At 41.2% G+C, this 16,247-nt stretch overlaps 8 protein-coding genes and 1 non-coding gene across 9 annotated transcripts; 5 read left to right on the top strand and 4 right to left on the bottom strand.

Moving 5' to 3' along the window:
- Positions 1-35: 35 nt before the first annotated feature.
- On the bottom strand, positions 36-776 carry V1514DRAFT_330187 (Cdc25 family phosphatase-like protein Ibp1). The gene has a single exon (XM_066927452.1). It carries the CDS (start codon positions 538-540, stop codon positions 43-45), a length of 498 nt encoding a protein of 165 aa, XP_066783588.1. The 5' UTR covers positions 541-776; the 3' UTR covers positions 36-42.
- Positions 777-1,169: 393 nt separating this feature from the next.
- Positions 1,170-1,916, top strand: V1514DRAFT_319739 (uncharacterized protein; the record flags this gene model as incomplete). The annotated part of the gene is made up of 1 exon (XM_066925961.1): positions 1,170-1,916. The coding sequence occupies one exon, from the start codon at positions 1,170-1,172 to the stop codon at positions 1,914-1,916; it is 747 nt and encodes a 248-aa protein (XP_066783587.1).
- A 261-nt stretch (positions 1,917-2,177) lies between these two features.
- V1514DRAFT_306259 (uncharacterized protein) lies at positions 2,178-2,964 on the top strand. Its single transcript, XM_066925670.1, has 3 exons — positions 2,178-2,484; positions 2,566-2,693; positions 2,764-2,964. The coding sequence occupies exons 1-3, from the start codon at positions 2,437-2,439 to the stop codon at positions 2,813-2,815; spliced, it is 228 nt and encodes a 75-aa protein (XP_066783586.1). The 5' UTR covers positions 2,178-2,436; the 3' UTR covers positions 2,816-2,964.
- Positions 2,860-4,181, bottom strand: V1514DRAFT_330180 (uncharacterized protein). Its single transcript, XM_066927451.1, has 5 exons — positions 3,820-4,181; positions 3,549-3,705; positions 3,350-3,490; positions 3,197-3,292; positions 2,860-3,132 (listed from the first exon to the last, which is right to left on the bottom strand). Exons 1-5 carry the CDS (start codon positions 3,832-3,834, stop codon positions 3,104-3,106), a joined length of 438 nt encoding a protein of 145 aa, XP_066783585.1. The 5' UTR covers positions 3,835-4,181; the 3' UTR covers positions 2,860-3,103.
- Positions 4,182-4,775: 594 nt separating this feature from the next.
- On the top strand, positions 4,776-4,847 carry V1514DRAFT_t43. The gene has a single exon. It is a non-coding gene; the product is annotated as a tRNA-His (tRNA).
- A 46-nt stretch (positions 4,848-4,893) lies between these two features.
- Positions 4,894-6,505, bottom strand: V1514DRAFT_293194 (putative cell differentiation protein). Its single transcript, XM_066925363.1, has one exon. The coding sequence runs from the start codon at positions 6,325-6,327 to the stop codon at positions 5,368-5,370; it is 960 nt and encodes a 319-aa protein (XP_066783584.1). The 5' UTR covers positions 6,328-6,505; the 3' UTR covers positions 4,894-5,367.
- Positions 6,506-6,603: 98 nt separating this feature from the next.
- V1514DRAFT_330176 (uncharacterized protein) lies at positions 6,604-10,154 on the top strand (the record flags this gene model as incomplete). Its single annotated transcript, XM_066927450.1, has 6 exons — positions 6,604-7,085; positions 7,155-7,252; positions 7,327-7,447; positions 7,499-7,597; positions 7,669-9,969; positions 10,031-10,154. Coding segments are annotated over exons 1-5 (2,515 nt in total), but the record flags the coding sequence as incomplete, so codon positions are not given.
- On the top strand, positions 10,142-13,902 carry V1514DRAFT_342494 (sulfate transporter family-domain-containing protein; the record flags this gene model as incomplete). Its single annotated transcript, XM_066929105.1, has 3 exons — positions 10,142-10,412; positions 10,487-12,135; positions 12,199-13,902. The coding sequence occupies 3 exons, from the start codon at positions 10,142-10,144 to the stop codon at positions 13,900-13,902; spliced, it is 3,624 nt and encodes a 1,207-aa protein (XP_066783582.1).
- Positions 13,903-14,070: 168 nt separating this feature from the next.
- Positions 14,071-16,235, bottom strand: V1514DRAFT_330171 (uncharacterized protein). The gene is made up of 5 exons (XM_066927449.1): positions 15,997-16,235; positions 15,077-15,939; positions 14,754-14,973; positions 14,281-14,672; positions 14,071-14,214 (listed from the first exon to the last, which is right to left on the bottom strand). Exons 1-5 carry the CDS (start codon positions 16,121-16,123, stop codon positions 14,152-14,154), a joined length of 1,665 nt encoding a protein of 554 aa, XP_066783581.1. The 5' UTR covers positions 16,124-16,235; the 3' UTR covers positions 14,071-14,151.
- Positions 16,236-16,247: the final 12 nt, after the last annotated feature.

The following is a 16,247-nucleotide window of genomic DNA, read 5'->3' as shown; positions in this document are numbered from 1 at the left end:
AGGACAATGCGTTCGTTCGTTCGTTCGTTCGTTCACGCATATCTAGTAAAACTTCCAAAGTTGCTCATCGTAAGCTTCAGTAAGCCGGTCGTCCTTGCCATAGTCTTGCTGCCATCCTGTAAATCCGCCTCCCAATACGTAGACTTGCTGCTGCTGCTGTTGCACATCAAGTGTTTCTGCTTTAAGATTGTCACCCGTGTCAGACGGCTCAACCAATTCTTTATATCTCAAATACATGGACGCTGCATTAGGTCCTCGTTGCTGGGACAGCGCGCAATGAAACACGACCGCGTTGTGGTGCTTCAGTTTTTCATGCAGTTCCGGTAAATTGTCGGCAAACGACGACGACGGCACATGCAGGGAGGACTTTACATGACCGCCAACGTGGTCATCATCACGAACGTCAACCACGGCAACCTTGGCCGGCGTCGGCAGGACCGGGATCGTGGTGGCTTCAGCCGGTGCTGAGGCGTCGGGCTGGGGCAGATCAAGAAGCCACGAGCGCAAGACCTCGCGTTCAATTACTTTTGCACGACTCATTAGTTCTTACGGTTGACGCCGACGTGCAAGCTCCAGAAACTCGATCTGTTGAGGGTTTGTTTGTGCTGCGAAGGAAGCGAGGCGTATCAGTGGCAATAAGGTTTATTCACTCCGGTTACTAAGTTGGAACTTATGCGTTACGTTAGCTAGTTAGTATAACTAAACTAACAAGCCAATGCATCGTCATTGGATACTTGAAAAATAAAGCAGCTACATAACTGGACCTTTGTGCCATAGTATTGTTATATAGTTATAACTAACAAGTGGATGTGGCGTACACAGAATGAAGGGTGTGGTTAGGGCATGCAAACTCCTAGTCCGTGCATGATCAGGAAAGCTTCCCGTTGGACATGCCAGGTTACAGGTATTGATTGTATAGATATCCAATTATGAGCTGACCGACTCGAACATATTTGAACATGTATGTATTCGTTGTGCATACGATTGACGCCTTGTCGAACGCCTGTGCGCCTTCGTCCCCGCCAGCGTGTACTCCCGTACTCCGGTGCCACCCCACGGTTTGGTTCTCAAGAAGAAAAATAAAGTGACAATATATATACCGAATATCACCATGATCTGTATCGGTTGGGATTTTTAAAAAAAAATGAAGGAAAACTAATGAAACAATCATGATCCAAACTGTATCTTCAAATTCTGCATTTAAGGATTTTTCTGTTGCCATCACGAGCCGGAATGCGTACGCGTTTATTGATCTCGGTCCTAATCCCAGATATGCCTACCTGTCTAATTTTGCCAATTGCTGCAGCGCAACGTCGAGTTCGGTCTATCGATTGTCGCATACCGCAATGCAGAAAATAAGTTACTCAACCAATGCGGGGTTGCCTGGTCAAAATTGCCGGCAGATTGTGTTTTCCAATTACGCCTGTCTGCGATATTTTAAGTATAAGACATTGTCAAGATCAATCAAGCACGGGTTTAGCTATGCCGGGCAAGATTATGTTTGGAAACAAAGGCGGCGGCGCTGGCGGCGTTTGCAGCAGCAGCAGCAGCGAGGGCGAACGCAAATGCGAATACAGAAACCGTGTTACTCGTGCTCAGAGACTTTTGATTTAATTTTTTCACAAAACACAATGATTGCATCACTCGTGCGTGAATCCACAGGTTGGAAACTTCATGTTGAAGATAACCACGACAACATTGTCATGTTTTGGGAATTGGTTGAAGTCGTCGTGGCAACCGCGGCAGGGTTGATCAGGACTCGGCAATTAGCAGACGAGCAACACGACTTGCACATGAAGTTGCCAGCCAAGTGGTATAGCTTGTCCATGTTTGGTTACAAGCTGTCGTTTAACTTGATGTCTTGGGAATTGATTGCGCAAGAACTTCAGTCGGCGTTGTCTAAATCATGCGGTTAAGGCATCGAAAGCAAGTTGCAATACTACTGAGAAGTTTGTTGCATGGTGAAGTCGTGCGAATGCTACGATTTTAATAAACCCAAACTTGCTATATCATACTAACATTTATATAAATCTCAATGTATTTTACTTTATTTTTTTTTTTTTTCATATTGCTGGCAGTCAGGCGTTAATATCATTGATTAAACGTAAAAACGTTGATGTTTATACACACGTAAACATAACGTTGCTTGCGCGCTATATGCCGGCCAATGGCGGCCAATTTTGCTTTGGACGAAAAGTTCCGGAGTCCGCGAAACTGTTGCTTTGGGTTGATTAACTGATATTATTCAATTCTAACCCAATTCGATTCACAAAAAAAAAAGAAAAACATAAAAACATAGTAAGTATCAATTAGTTTTGAAAGACTGGGTGTAGATTTTGTTGGCAAAAGAAATATATCAGACGTTAATATATATACCCCCCTCTCATTGATTTTAGACGTCTTCGTTGTTTTTTTTTTTTTTTTCATACATTTACAATGGCTGGTGCTTATCATATATTCGGACGAACTTTTAAGGCACATCAGGTAATTTGTTTTTAATTTGATTCTCATGGTGATATTTTTTTTTTTTTGGACATGTTTTAACAAAGACCCAAAAAAAAAAAGCTTTCCATCGCTACGCTTTCAACTGCTTTTGGAATCGTGGCCCTTCTGAAAGCTGGCGGCAAGCCTGCCGAACCTGTCACGACTCCTCCTATTAACGCTGCTTCACCAGAAGAGGAAGATTTTGTCAAGTATGTCAATTTTTTTGGTTTTTTTTTTTTTTGGGAGACGCAGTTTTCATGATGCTCATAAATTGCCCAGGACATTTTTAAAGTCGATTGAACAAGACGACAAGAAGCCTGCTGCTCATTAGAGGAGAATTTTATTAGTCAATTGGGATACAGTATACATTTTTATGTACAATTTTATATTAAATTGAATCATGAAAATGGTTTCTTGCCAGTTTCATAAAATACAACCATGAGAGTACGAATGACTGCTTGAAATCATTATATTTTATAACACGACCACGTAGATAAAAACTTGCAAAACAAAAAAACAAAAAAAAAAATTGTGGGATATATAATTCATTAAAAAAAAAAAAAGAAAGAAAATAAACATACAAGAGAAATTACATTTAAATGCCACATTGCACAACGGCTTAATTAGCAAGGATCATGCGAACAAAATCTATAAATAATTAGCAAGATAAAAGAAAAAAGACAAAAAAAGCTAAGCAAAATCAATAACGTACCAGTGTAGTTAACGTTGCCCTCCTTGGTAACGTTGACGTTCTTAAGAAGCTCATCGACCTCTTCACCAGACAGTTTCTCTCCAAGGGATGTAAGGACTAGCAGAACAAACTTAATATGTACTCTTTTTAAGATAATTCGATTTTCAAACTTACTATATCTTAATTCACCGACACCAATAAACCCAGTTTTTTCCTTGTCAAACACCTGAAATCCTCGGATGTAATCTTCCGGCTCCCCGGGGGGCCTGAATCCATCCGGCCGATTCAAAACTGATACGAACGTATCAAAATCAACTAATACAATGCGTCAATGTTAAAGTCTTTTTATTCCTGGTTGCTCAAATCAACTTACACTCGCCGCCGACGGAGTCTTCAAGTTCTTGAATCTCGGCCAATGTCGGATTTTGACCACAGGCACGAAGAAGATCACCTAGTGCTTCCAAAGAAACTTTTCCGACTCCTCTTTTGTCAAACAAGGCAAAAGCGTTTTGATAAGCCTTGGTGTTTGCCTGTATATCTGATTAGCCCAACTCTTGAACCCATTTCTGATACTTCCTTTTTTTGTCAAACCGGCGCTCTAAATCAAGCTTTATTCTAAAAAAAAAAAAAAAAAAAAAACTTACGGATTTTGAAGACATGATTTAACAAATTCAAAAAATGATCAACTGAAAATAACAAAAATTTTGGTGCAATCTAGTTTTTGTTTATATATATAAATATATAGATCTCGTTGGGGCTGTTTAGTGCGCACACGGCTTTTAGTGTTGCAATGTAAACAAAACCTCAGGCACGATTAGTTATAAAAGTCGCGTCGTAATTTTAAACCGGTTTGATCGTGATCATCAATAGAAATCACATACAACAACAGCCCAAGTTTTCAATAAAACTAAATACAACTAAACTGAAAAATAAAAATTATGGAATTGGCCAGTTTTATACGCATGCCTTTGTTTTTATAAAAATTTTTATCTTACATAAGCATGCATTAACTATTCAAATCAAATCCATGCTGGAGGACGATGGAAAAAGGCCTACACACAGGGAGGACGTACAGCAGCCGCCAAGGGATTGAGCACAATTGATTGATTGAATAATTTTTATTGACAGAGCCCAAGGCTCGATGTAGGTACGTACGCCAACGTCAGGTCTATATACTTTATAATAAACTGTAGAAACATCAACAAGCAAAACTTCTTCAAACAAACAGATGGTATCTATTCAGTACAAATTCCAGGAAGCAATTAAAACAAAATCCATCTCGAACATCCTCCGGATTTCCTGTACATAGTGCAAGGTATCATCACCCCGAGAGGAGAAGTGGACTTGACTAGAAACTGTCCAATGACCTGCTACTTGCTGCTCATGATCACAAGGCTAAAAGAAAGGCCTGCACCATCTCCATGCCCGCAGGAGTGCCTAGCAAGTAGGACTCCTCGAGCCGATCGCCGAGTATGTGGCGTTGGTGGGTCGTCTGGGAACATTGTAAGAGCATGTGTGTGATTGAGCACATTTTTAAAAGACCAAGCCCTAACCCTGTGTCACAAGGGCGTAATGACTAAAAACACAATTTTGTTTATAAGCCGTTGTAGTATAGTGGTCAGTACAGCTCGTTGTGGCCGAGCAGACCTCAGTTCGATTCTGGGCAACGGCAATAATTTTTTTTGTTTTTAATTAGTTTGTCTATTTTTTACATGTGCTAAATAAATCTCTTTTTTTATTTGCATTCTTTCAGATTAACCTGCCCAAATCTATATAACTAACTATATATATACAACTTTCCGATACAAAAAAACGTTACATACAGCAAAAATAAAAATACAAACAAGGTTCTTCTTTTCGGAAAAAAGAAAAGAAAAGAAAAAAAAAAAATTTACAAATAACAAGTTGCGTGAAATGCCCGTCCATCGTTTCAAATAAGAAATAAATACAACGTAGATAATCAACCGCAGAACATGCAAATAAACCATCATGTCGACATCCGACAAGATAAATAAAAAGGGGTTTTTATTTTTATTTTTTTTCTCTTGAATGAGACATTTGTCTCACTAAATCTTGGTACCCATGGCATCCCCCCTTAAAAAAAAAAAAAAAAAAAAAAAGCAGATGCAAAGCTATAATGTAGCGACTTCTGTGGATATAGAGTCACTGCTTACGAAACATGCCGGATGTGTTTATTCAAAATTATCTGAAAGGTTGACAAGCAGCTGTGCCAGGCATCGTTTTGTGGTCGCGTCATCTCTCAGCGCGTTTGAAAACGTGGCGTCACGCAATGGCTCGGGCAGGCATTGGCGAAGTGCTTCACGAGCACGTGGATTGTCCGATAATCGCAAGTAACATCGAACAACATGCTTCAATAGTCGAACCGTTTGTTGCTCGACCAACTGGGTGACCATGTTGCCGAGAACCGTTCCGACAGCGTAGAATCGTTCATAAGTCTGGCATATGTAAGCCAGTCCCATGTCGTCAAGCAAAATCTTTTGAACAATGAATATCGCCACAGTTTTGGAAAGTTCGGACCCGGATTCCATGATTCTAAGACACAATGGAATGATTTCTGTTGAAAGTAAAAAATTAATCACGTCGGCGGAATCATTTTTGACCAGGGCGCCAATAACGCCAAGAGAGGTCAAACGAAGGTACTCAAACGGGCGAGTCTTTGAAGTCGTGTTTAGAAAAGGATAAAGAAACAAAGGAATGTGAGCGTTCAAGAAAAGAGTTCTGGTGTCGTTGTGAGAAGCCACGCATTGCAAGAGTGCCAAGGCATTGCATACCCGGTTCGATGCCGTCGATGTGAGTGTTGGAGGCGAAAGGGCAGGATAAACAGCGACAATCTCTTGCAAAAGCGTGGCCATGACGCCGTATGAATGCCACAAAATCAATGCCAAATCATCAAATTGTTCTCTTTTCTTGGACAGTTCCAGTAGGGCCTGCTCGCGCGATGGGCCCTGCATGAGTTCAAGAATCCATGAGTAGATCTTTGCCTCATCGTCGTTTGTGCCGGTCGTGTTAACGGTCCGGGATTGCTGTTGTGCAATTTGAGCTTGAAGAATTTGTTGCTGGGCAAGCTGCGCTTGGACTTGCTGCTGATGCTGTTGCTGCGGTGGCAGACCAGATGTGATTACCTGCGACATCTATCTTCTTTTTTTTTTCTTTTTTTTTTTTCACCAGACAATAAAACCAAACCGCAAGTGCGTGCCAATATAAACCAGGTTTATTATGCAAAGAAGAAAAAATTGAAAGAAAAAAAAACAGAATTCAAAATTTAAAGCGGGGAGGTTGCAAGAAGGAACTGAACGTACGGAATATAAGAAGTAGTCCTTGAGGCAAAAAATAGGGCCTGCCAGGCATTGCGAACCCAAAAGTATGACAGCACAATGAGTCAGCGCTTGCTCGCTAATCTGGAGCACAATTTGCGGAGGAGCAGTCAACGCTCGAAGGGGCTTGTGTCGTTCTTTTGCCTATTCAAATTGCCAGCCACAGGCGGAACATCGAACACGTTGGCCGGGAAAGAGATTGCTCGTCATTCTCGTCCATTGCAATTCATTATTTAGTTTTTTATCAAGGGTGTTATATATATAGTCTTGATTCATTTTGTTTGGTACTGCTACTCTCCCGTCACCATTTATATACGCGCCTGAAAATCAATTTGGCAACGCGAACCCATTTTTGTTGTTAACCGACGATGGCCGGGATAACACAAACAGATCTAGCCCAAGAGTCTGCTGATACAGCTTTGGCTGCGCTCATGTCAGCAGATGCGACAGTTGATGAAGAATTAAGAAAGACTCTTATCCGAATAAGAAATATGTGGCAATTTAGCGCAATCGTGCAATGGCTGTTCATGTTTAAATCTACAATCAAGTTGGAACACGAGGATATTTCTATAGAGGTGCGAACAAGTGGGGAGGGGTTTGAAGCTTATGGTTACATGAAATTTGTACTAATCAATGACAATTAGGCTCTTGAAAAGGAGTTTTTGGGACTGACGAAAGTTAATTTAATTTCCAAGATTAGGCTGCATCTGTTGCAGCATTTATCAAGTCAACGGAACTTGACGTGAGTACTTGATCTTTTGTGCTAATCTATCTATTTATATATATATATATATAATATCTAATCAAAGCGTTTAGTTTGGAAATGTTCGACGACTATGCTCGACGACAATATCGCCAAAAATTGCCGTATTTTAAACATCCGTTTGGAGAGGAAGAAATACCGTTCTTATTCGACAACTTTTCAATCTATAATCAGGTAAAGGAAGAATTTTTCAATTATTTAAAAATGTTTGCTAACGGTTTAAAGATCATAGTCATTCATCAGCTCTGTGAATTTCAAACGTTCAATGTTGAAAGATTCAGAGCACGTACGGAAACAACCAAAGAGGCGGAAGAAATTCAATGGGTATGGTTTAAAAGTTTGTTCAAGTAGTTTTTTTTTAAAAAAAAAAAAAGAAAATAAAACTAACTGAACAGCGGGTTGATCCATTAGGAAGCGATTCAGAAGGGAAAATTTATTATTTGCTTGATGATAATAGATTGTATGCCAGAACGGACCCCTTGCCATCCAAAGAAGAGGAAACCAAACCAAAAGCTCGGCAACCGGCAAAGAAAAGACGGAAACGTAAAGCTTATTCTACATGGAGGCCAGAACCGCGACGGTCAAAGCGACGGCGAACACAAGAACTTTCTCCAGAAGTTGAGGAAAACGGAAATGACGACGAAGAAGTAGAAGAGGACGAAGATCTTCCGTCTGAGGATCACACGCGGGACGTTAGCAACGCGGGCTTAGTTGACATTGAAGGCTTACTCGAACATTCTCGTGACGGAGAGTCACGATGGTTTTGCGTCTGTGCCACGTATCATCAGTGGAAGGAATTTGAAGTCAAGCTCGGCAAAATCGTACGAGATCGGACAAAGAAGTTAGAAAGACAATTGCACTCAGTTTTAGTTTCCCACGTGCTTCCAGTGATTGAGTCTATTGAGCAAGAAAGGATTGAACACGAGGAAGCAAAACTAAAAGAGATTGAGAAAATGCGTCAACATGAAAACAGGAAACGTTCAAGTCGGATTGTGTCGATGGCAGAGCATCGAAAACATGAAGAAGAATTGCAATTGGCTCGCGAAGCTGCGGTTGAAGAAAAGGCTAGAAAAAAGGCTGAGCGCAAGATGAAGGCAGAACTTGTAAAACAACGAGAGGCCAGACTTGAAACTCGTGAGATTAAATTGGCAAAGAAAAAAGAGGCGTTGGAAGCCAAGCTAGCGTTGCAAGCGACTACTGACGCTCAAGTTGTACATAGTGCTGTTTCTCCATCACCTGATACGAAATCTCCAGCTAGAACTACTGAGAGATATTCTTCCGTCGAAACAGAGTCCAGAAGAATATCGTTACGGCAATCAAGTCGGCGACAGTCGGGAAATCCGGTGACACCTTCTTTAACTGAACCGAGTAATTTCCCGCAAAATTGGTATTTTGACTGTGTTTGTGGACGATTTGGCGAGAATTATGACGATGGAGAATTGTCCGTGTGTTGCAGCAAATGCGATATTTGGCTTCATGTGGCATGCCTAACCGGCGAAGAGCTGGTGAGATTTGAAGCCAGTCAGGAAGCCGGCAGGGCCAAGGATGGAATGGAAGAGAAACTTGAAGGGATTGAAGCTGAACAGTCGCAAGAACCGAAGCTAGAAAATGGGTTGCAAAAAGTAATGGCAGGTTCTGATCACGCGGTGAATGGCAGTGAGGTCAAGAAAGAGAGTGAAATAAATCGCGTCAGCAAAGAAAAAGAAAGCATAGCCGAGGGCAAGGAAATAGATGAGAAGAAGCCGAGTGAGGATGTTGAATTCGTTTGTAACAGGTGTATTAGAATCGAGCGCGAGCAGATCGCCGAGGCAGAACTGCAGCGCAAAAAAGAAATCGAACGGGTAAAACGACGAGAACGTGAACGGAAACGAGAGGCAGAAAGGAAAAAAAAGAAGGAAGAAGATCTTGCTGTTGCCCGGGCAGCAGCTCAACGAGAGTCCGAGCTCAGAACACAGGTTGAACCGTTGAACACGATCAAGTTGTCTACAAATCAAGGAAGCACGACCGCGAGCGATGTAAGCCTTCATTCAACAATACAAGCACCCATAAAAGACACGATTTTAACGCTTGATGCTGGCAATCATGCAGCACAGGTGCACGCGCCGCATGCGAATCAGCTTTTTCCAGCTGGCTTGGCTACGAATGGTCCGGAGTTGCATGCAAGTGCAAGACCAGCGGAGCAAGAAAACAATGTTTCCGATGAGAGGATACAGCAACCTATAGATGAAGCAATTCGTGTGCCTGTTGTGAGCAAGCAGGTTGAAAATCGACCTGAACAGAGAACAGGGCAAGCAGCGCCAAGCACAGATGATGATATAGATCTAGAAAAGAATGATGACAAGCAAACAGGGTTGGATATATTGGCAGATGCCATGGCGATTGTAAACTGATCATGAGCTGAAGTATTTATTGAATTGACATGTTATGTGAATGTAGTTTAAGTTACAAAAGTCGAGTGCACAGGCCCGTTTGAGGCATTGACTAAACCGAAATCTAACTTTTGTGGCGTTTTCATGGCGCAAACCGAAGCAGAAAAAACGAAAAAAAACGAAAAAAAAAATGAAAAGAAAAAAAAATAAACAGGATAATTGCGGAGAATGAAAAGACATTTGTAGGTGCAATAATCAACCACAAACCCAACAGTCAGAGTCAAGAGGAGCAAAACTGGCACAAACGCTTCTATAGATAACAGTGGTGTAAATTTACAGTGACTTATCGCGCGCAAGATAATATAACTAATATATTCGGATCAAATAGCCATATCGTACGTCAATTGAGATTTTTTTTTCTTCCTCTTCCTTTTTTTCTTTGGGAGGGGTATTTTTTTGTTTTTTGTTGCTCTGCCATTTTCCCGCCAATTCGCATCTCATGGCTTCATATGAGAACGATTCCGGTCGACGACCATCGTTTAGTGTCGATTTGGAATCCAGCAGACACCAGCAACACAATCCAACACCACCACAGGCTGCCATAAACGGGAATCGCCGTCATGGCCAGCATGCGCAAACTCACCTTCGCCTGGCATCCTTTTCTAGTGCCTCTCCTTCGTTTGCACCTCATTCACCTGAAATCTCGGCCGGATCAGGAAGTTTTAGATCTGCTGCTCGTCAGTTTTTTTACGGTTCTAATGGTACTGCTGGTATGATCTACTGCTGCTGCTGTTTTTTTTTTTTTTTTTTTTTGAAATCATAATTTATGGTTTAAATGTTATAGATGTTCCTTCTCAATCACTATCGACTCCTCCTACACTGCCGTCTTCCTATGTGCGAGACTACACGGCAGAAATCGCTTCCATGGCTCTCAATGATGCCGGTTCAAATGATGATCATGCTGTCTTGATCCCACTGCCACCACCAGTCGACATTCCGCCTCTTAATTCTCGAGCTTCAGAGTCCACGCTGACCAATCTTATTCGCACGCAATCATTAATTTCCAATCCCCTGGAACCTGTCAAATCCTCCGAAGGTGCTCGGTCCAGCATTGCTGGTTCTGAAACTTCAGACTCCGGTTCGTCCGGCATTGTCATGCCAAGCCATACCTCCTTAACTGCAGGCGTACATCGAACTGTTAATCAGTATCTTCATGAGGATGACGATGAATTTGACGCGCTTGATTCGCATCCATTGTTGCCTTCGCCATCAGGTCATGACACTAATAGACGGATTCAATATGGTAGTGAGTTTGCCATTGAAGAAGAAGCTCGCAGGCCAAGCTTGTTCAATAGGCAATCATCTGATTGGTTATTGCCTTTTAAACGGCGGCGGCCCGCATCTGTTGATTCTCTTGCCATTTCGGATGAAGAAGAAACACAATATTTTCGTAATCAAACATTTAGCAATTTAAAACCAGTCATTCCTCAATTGAAAGTACTCATCAAAGACTGGAGATCGAATGCTACCGTACCGATTCATTACTTGCCGTCAGTTGTTCTTGGAGTCTTGCTCAACGTGTTGGATGGTCTTTCCTATGGCATGATTCTCTTCCCACTTAGTGAGCCAATTTTTGCCAACTTGGGACCAGATGGTCTTTCCATGTTTTATGTGTCTTGCATTATTTCTCAATTAGTTTATTCTTTGGGAGGTTCAGCTTTCAAAGGCGGCGTCGGTTCAGAAATGATTGAAGTGGTTCCATTTTTTCATTCAATGGCTTATACGCTTCTTGCACGGATAGGTGACGACAAGCCGGATGCAGTAATTGCTACTACCATACTGGCCTATGCCATATCATCAATTGTTACCGGTTGCGTATTTTTCGCTTTGGGTGCAGCGCGGATTGGCTCACTGATTGGGTTTTTTCCCAGGCACATTCTTGTTGGCTGCATTGGTGGCGTGGGTTGGTTTCTGGTCGCTACCGGACTTGAAGTCTCGTCTCGCATGGACGGCAGCTTGGCATATAACTTGGAAACACTATCGTTTTTGTTTGAACCTTTAGTGTTTTGCCAATGGATCATCCCACTTTTACTTGCCATCATACTAATTGGGTTGGAACATTATGTTAAGCATCCTTTGCTTGTGCCAGGATATTTTATCATTGTTTTTGCCGCGTTTCACATTCTTGTCTTTGTTATTGGCGGAATTAATCTGAGCATGCTTCAAGAACTTGGTTGGGTCTTTGATTCGCCAGTCGCGCAAGCGCCTTGGTATAATTTTTATAGCTTGTACAAATTCTCTGCTGTTGATTGGAAAGCTTTGGCATCTACCATTCCGGCAATGTTTGCCCTTACTTTTTTTGGTATATTACACGTTCCCATAAACGTGCCCGCGCTGGCCGTGTCTGTCGGTGAAGATAATGTTGACGTTGATCGTGAATTGATTGCGCATGGCATATCTAATGCACTTTCTGGCTTTGCTGGTTCGATTCAGGTATGCAACATGATCAACAGAAGAAAAATAATAATAATTGGGTCTAATTTTTTTTTTTTTTAGAACTACCTTGTATACACTAATAGTCTGTTGTTTATTCGATCTGGTGCCGATAGCCGCGTTGCCGGTGTCATGCTCGCCATTGCTACTTCGTGTATCATGTTTGCGGGTCCGGGAGTGATTGGCATTATCCCGGTCATGGTTGTCGGCGCGCTGATTTTTCTTCTTGGGATTGAACTAATGAGAGAAGCCCTGTATGACACGTGGGGAAGAGTAAACAAGTTTGAGTATTTCGTGATTGTGTCGATCGTTGTGTCTATGGGTGTTTATGATTTCGTGTTTGGCATTATCGTCGGCATCATTCTCGCATGTGGTTCGTTTGCGGTTGAATCTTCCAGGAAATCGGCAATTAAGGCGATTTATTCTGGACAGATTGCAAGGTCAACCGTACGCCGTCATCCGTTCCAGCAACGATTTTTGAAAGAAGTTGGTGATGAAATATTTGTTGTGAAGTTGTTTGGATATTTGTTTTTCGGAACGATCGTGTCGGTTGAAAACAAGATTCGAGAGTTGCTTACTTCGACCCGAACGGAAGCTTATTCACGCATCAAGTACCTTGTGATTGATTTTAATGCCGTGACTGGGGTTGATTTTTCTGCGGCGGAAGGATTCACGAGGATGAAACGCCTGCTTAATTCCAGGGACATTGTGCTGGCCATGTGTGGCGTGCCAGATGATGTCGCCAACGGGCTTCAAAACGTGGGATTGTGGGAACATACGGATGATCATTCGACTCATGTTTTTGAAGATTTAAATTCGGCATTGGAATGGTGTGAAAATGAGTTGCTGGCCGTATATTATCAAGTTAGAGATCGACAAAACCAGCATTTGTTGCAACTTCATCGTCAGCGACAAAATCACGCAGATCGTGTTAGTGCCGATGCAAATGATGATGTTAATAATAATAATCTACAGCAGCAACAGCAACAGCAACAGCCAGAGTCTAGTTTGGTTGCAGTCCCGGGAGTACGTGATGCGGCCAGTTTGATATCAGCACACATTGCAGCTCAATTCTCTGACATGGCAACACCTCGGAAATCATTTCTTCAACAAGCATCTTCGGCCGCATTGTTAACCGATCCGACGTTTAAGTTATCCATAATTCCTGAAGATTCAAATGAGGAATCATCCAACGCTGGCCTTGTATCTCCGAAAGCCATTATTGCGCATGAAGACGAAGGTGACCATCATCATCATCATCATCATCATCATCATCATCAGGTCACTACTTCACCACAGCCAATCACGTTGCTGTTGCAAATTTTCCATGAACTTTCACCTTATCCGGCAGAATTTTGGCAAGTTTTAACTCCCTTGTTTAAACGAGAGCAGCATGCGGCCGGTCAATCTTTATATGAATTTGGTGATTCAGCGCAAGGGTTTTATATTGTTGAATCCGGCATCTTAAAGGCTGAATACAAGCTTGAACAGGGACAATTTACGGAAGCCATCGTGGCAGGCACGACCGCGGGAGAGTTGCCATTTTTTTCAGACACGAGCCGGACCGCGAACGTGATTGTGGAAAGGGATGCGGTTGTTTGGAAATTAGATCGATCAGCATGGGAATTTTTCCTTCATGATGATCAAGTGACAGAAGAAGTATTAAACGAACGGTTAAAAGTCGCACTTGAAATGTATCGGGTAGCGTTAAAGTTAACCGTGGAACGATTCTCTGCAATCACGGCATACGTTTTAACATCAAGTTAAATTTTTATGCGACTCTCTTTTTTTTTTTTTGTGTGTGTTTTGCTTTTGATTTAATGTTGTTCATAGAATTTTTTTTTGTTGTTGGTACTGGTGGTTTAGGAAAGGGGTAAAAATAAAAGTAATTTGTTATGCTTGTTTTGTATTTGGGCGGAAGAATATTTTTAAAAGTTATAATAAAATTAACTATAATAATATTAAAATCGTTTAATTTACACATTTAATTAATAATTTGGTTGCCAAATTTTTCTTTTAACCCTGAATCGAATTTCGAACTGCTTCAATAAATTCGGTTGCCAATGATTGATTAGCCATCTATAAAAAAAAATTATTGATTAGTTTATAAGCCGTTTCAAAGTAATACAAGAGCTTTAAACTTACTCTGAACGCATACTGAATCGGTTGACCGTTTTCCCAAGCTGAAACGCGAGCAAATTTTTCGCTTGAAAGTGAACTCTTCATGCCAGCCATGACTTCGACCGGTTTGATTAATGGCAAGTTTAAGATTACTCGTAACGCGCCATCGGATCTCATGATGATTCGAGACCGGTTTTTGTTGTTGTTGGGTTTTGCGGTCGAGTCTGTATCGTCATTGTCGGTTTTGTTGTTCTTGTCGTTGTTGTTGCTGTCGTCTTCATTATCGCTTCTCGTGTTTAATCGCAGCACGCCCGTGCCACGTTCTTTCCAACCCAAATCCGCTTGTGCTGGTGATAATGAGTATAACTTTGCCCTGCAAGTAAATATTGAAGTCTCTTGCTCTTCGCCGGTTTCGACTGTGGTTCACACAAAAAAAAAAAAAAAATTTAGCACCAAGCATAAATTAATGTATAAAATAAAAAAAAAAAAATACTTACTTTTCTTTGCTTCTAATGGTTTTTCTAATTGCACGTAAGGTTGATCGAATTGATCGTTTTCGGGTTGATTATCACCATCTTCATCTTCATCATCATTGTTTTTCTTGGAACGGTCATCATCGTTTTCCTTATTTTTATTATTCTCGCTCGAAGTAAAAGAAGTGTTCAAAAATGGGTTTGATGAAAATGAACTGAACGGTTTGAAATTATTTTCGTCTTTCTAAAATTTTGTTGCCGATAAAAAGTTTAAGTAAAAAAAATCTTTCCCAAATTGTTTTTTTAAAAAAAAAAAAAAGAAAAAAGAATCAAGTTCATTTGCTTACCTCGGTTAAAAACTTGATGCCATCACCAGTGTTGCCAAATACACTGCTGCTGCCAAATACGACAGGCTCGAATCCGGATCCGAAAATGCGAGTGGCAGCTGATGAGAATGGGTTTGAAATTTTATTTGAACTCGTAATTGATTCATTAGCAGCAGCGGTAGCTGTTTTTGTTGTTGTTCTTGTTGAAGTTTTAGTAGTTGTAGTTGTAGTTGTAGTGGTTGAAAGCGAATATGAATCTTGCTTGTCATTGCTTGATGGTGAGGATTCAGGAGCGGTATTATCCTTGGGCTTATTTTTGCCGTCACTCGTGTTGTCAATCTTTTCGGGTGAGGTTGTTTCCAGTGTAGAAGCACTTTGTTCAACCTTGGTGATCTTGGTTAGCGATGCTGGTGATGATGGCGATGGTTTGTTTTCAGCACTGTCAGTGGTAATTGCACCATGCTTAATCACATCATCAGTTGATGGTAACACTTGATCTGGTTCAATCGTGTTTGTGTTTCCCGGTTCGGCATTATTTTCCGCAGTAAAATCAAGATCCGTGACAGATCGTACTTGTTGTTGTTGTTGAACGTGATTATGTACTTCACGTTGATCTGGCACGATCGTCTGATCTTTATCATTATGATTATCTTGCGCGTCATGGGAATCATCTTGCTTATCGTTCGATATGCTTCCTGCTTGAATCTCGTGGCTTTCAATTCCAACATTCGTGTCCGCATGTTCAGTCACTGCTGGCACGGATTCTTCAGTTTGTTGACGCTTTAACGTGTAATCATCTTCGTCGTGGTTTGGTTCATCAGCTGGTGACGATGATGGTTCACGCCTGCGCTTCTTTGACGACATCACGCTTGATTTTTCATTTTCTTTTTTTTTAAATTTAGTTTATTTTTTCTTTTTCTTTTTTTATTTTGTTAACTTACCTGACGTGGCTGCGTCTGAACTTCTTGTTGATCTCGTGTTCACAGGAATTGGGATAACCGTGCTTGGTTCATCATCATTCGGCTTGAGATCAGACATGGTTTTCTGAAATTTTGTGTTTTTGCCCATTAAAATGATTTTTATTTAAAATGTGAGCGTGTAGATAAATCCTATGAGTTGATTTGACTTGTGAGAGTTTTTTTTTTTGGGATTGTGTCGTGATGAAATAAATGGTTGTTTATTTAAATCTTAA

Source organism: Lipomyces japonicus (genome assembly GCF_038497905.1).
Source record: "Lipomyces japonicus strain CBS 7319 unplaced genomic scaffold V1514scaffold_17, whole genome shotgun sequence".
NCBI classification, from domain to species: domain Eukaryota; kingdom Fungi; phylum Ascomycota; class Lipomycetes; order Lipomycetales; family Lipomycetaceae; genus Lipomyces; species Lipomyces japonicus.
This window is presented reverse-complemented; position numbering and strand designations above follow the sequence as displayed.

Excerpts from the sequence above, each read along its gene's own strand:
- V1514DRAFT_330187 (XM_066927452.1), bottom strand. The coding sequence starts at position 540 with ATGAGTCGTGCAAAAGTAATTGAACGCGAGGTCTTGCGCTCGTGGCTT.
- V1514DRAFT_306259 (XM_066925670.1), top strand. The coding sequence starts at position 2,437 with ATGGCTGGTGCTTATCATATATTCGGACGAACTTTTAAGGCACATCAG. Across the intron at positions 2,485-2,565 it reads GAACTTTTAAGGCACATCAG|CTTTCCATCGCTACGCTTTC; the intron begins GTAATTTGTTTT and ends AAAAAAAAAAAG. Across the intron at positions 2,694-2,763 it reads GAAGAGGAAGATTTTGTCAA|GACATTTTTAAAGTCGATTG; the intron begins GTATGTCAATTT and ends TAAATTGCCCAG.
- V1514DRAFT_330180 (XM_066927451.1), bottom strand. Across the intron at positions 3,293-3,349 it reads TGTCGGTGAATTAAGATATA|TCCTTACATCCCTTGGAGAG; the intron begins GTAAGTTTGAAA and ends TTGTTCTGCTAG. Across the intron at positions 3,133-3,196 it reads GGGCAACGTTAACTACACTG|ATTTTGTTCGCATGATCCTT; the intron begins GTACGTTATTGA and ends AATTATTTATAG.
- V1514DRAFT_293194 (XM_066925363.1), bottom strand. The coding sequence starts at position 6,327 with ATGTCGCAGGTAATCACATCTGGTCTGCCACCGCAGCAACAGCATCAG.
- V1514DRAFT_330171 (XM_066927449.1), bottom strand. The coding sequence starts at position 16,123 with ATGGGCAAAAACACAAAATTTCAGAAAACCATGTCTGATCTCAAGCCG. Across the intron at positions 15,940-15,996 it reads TTCAGACGCAGCCACGTCAG|AAAATGAAAAATCAAGCGTG; the intron begins GTAAGTTAACAA and ends TTAAAAAAAAAG. Across the intron at positions 14,215-14,280 it reads CGATTCAGTATGCGTTCAGA|ATGGCTAATCAATCATTGGC; the intron begins GTAAGTTTAAAG and ends TTTTTTTTATAG.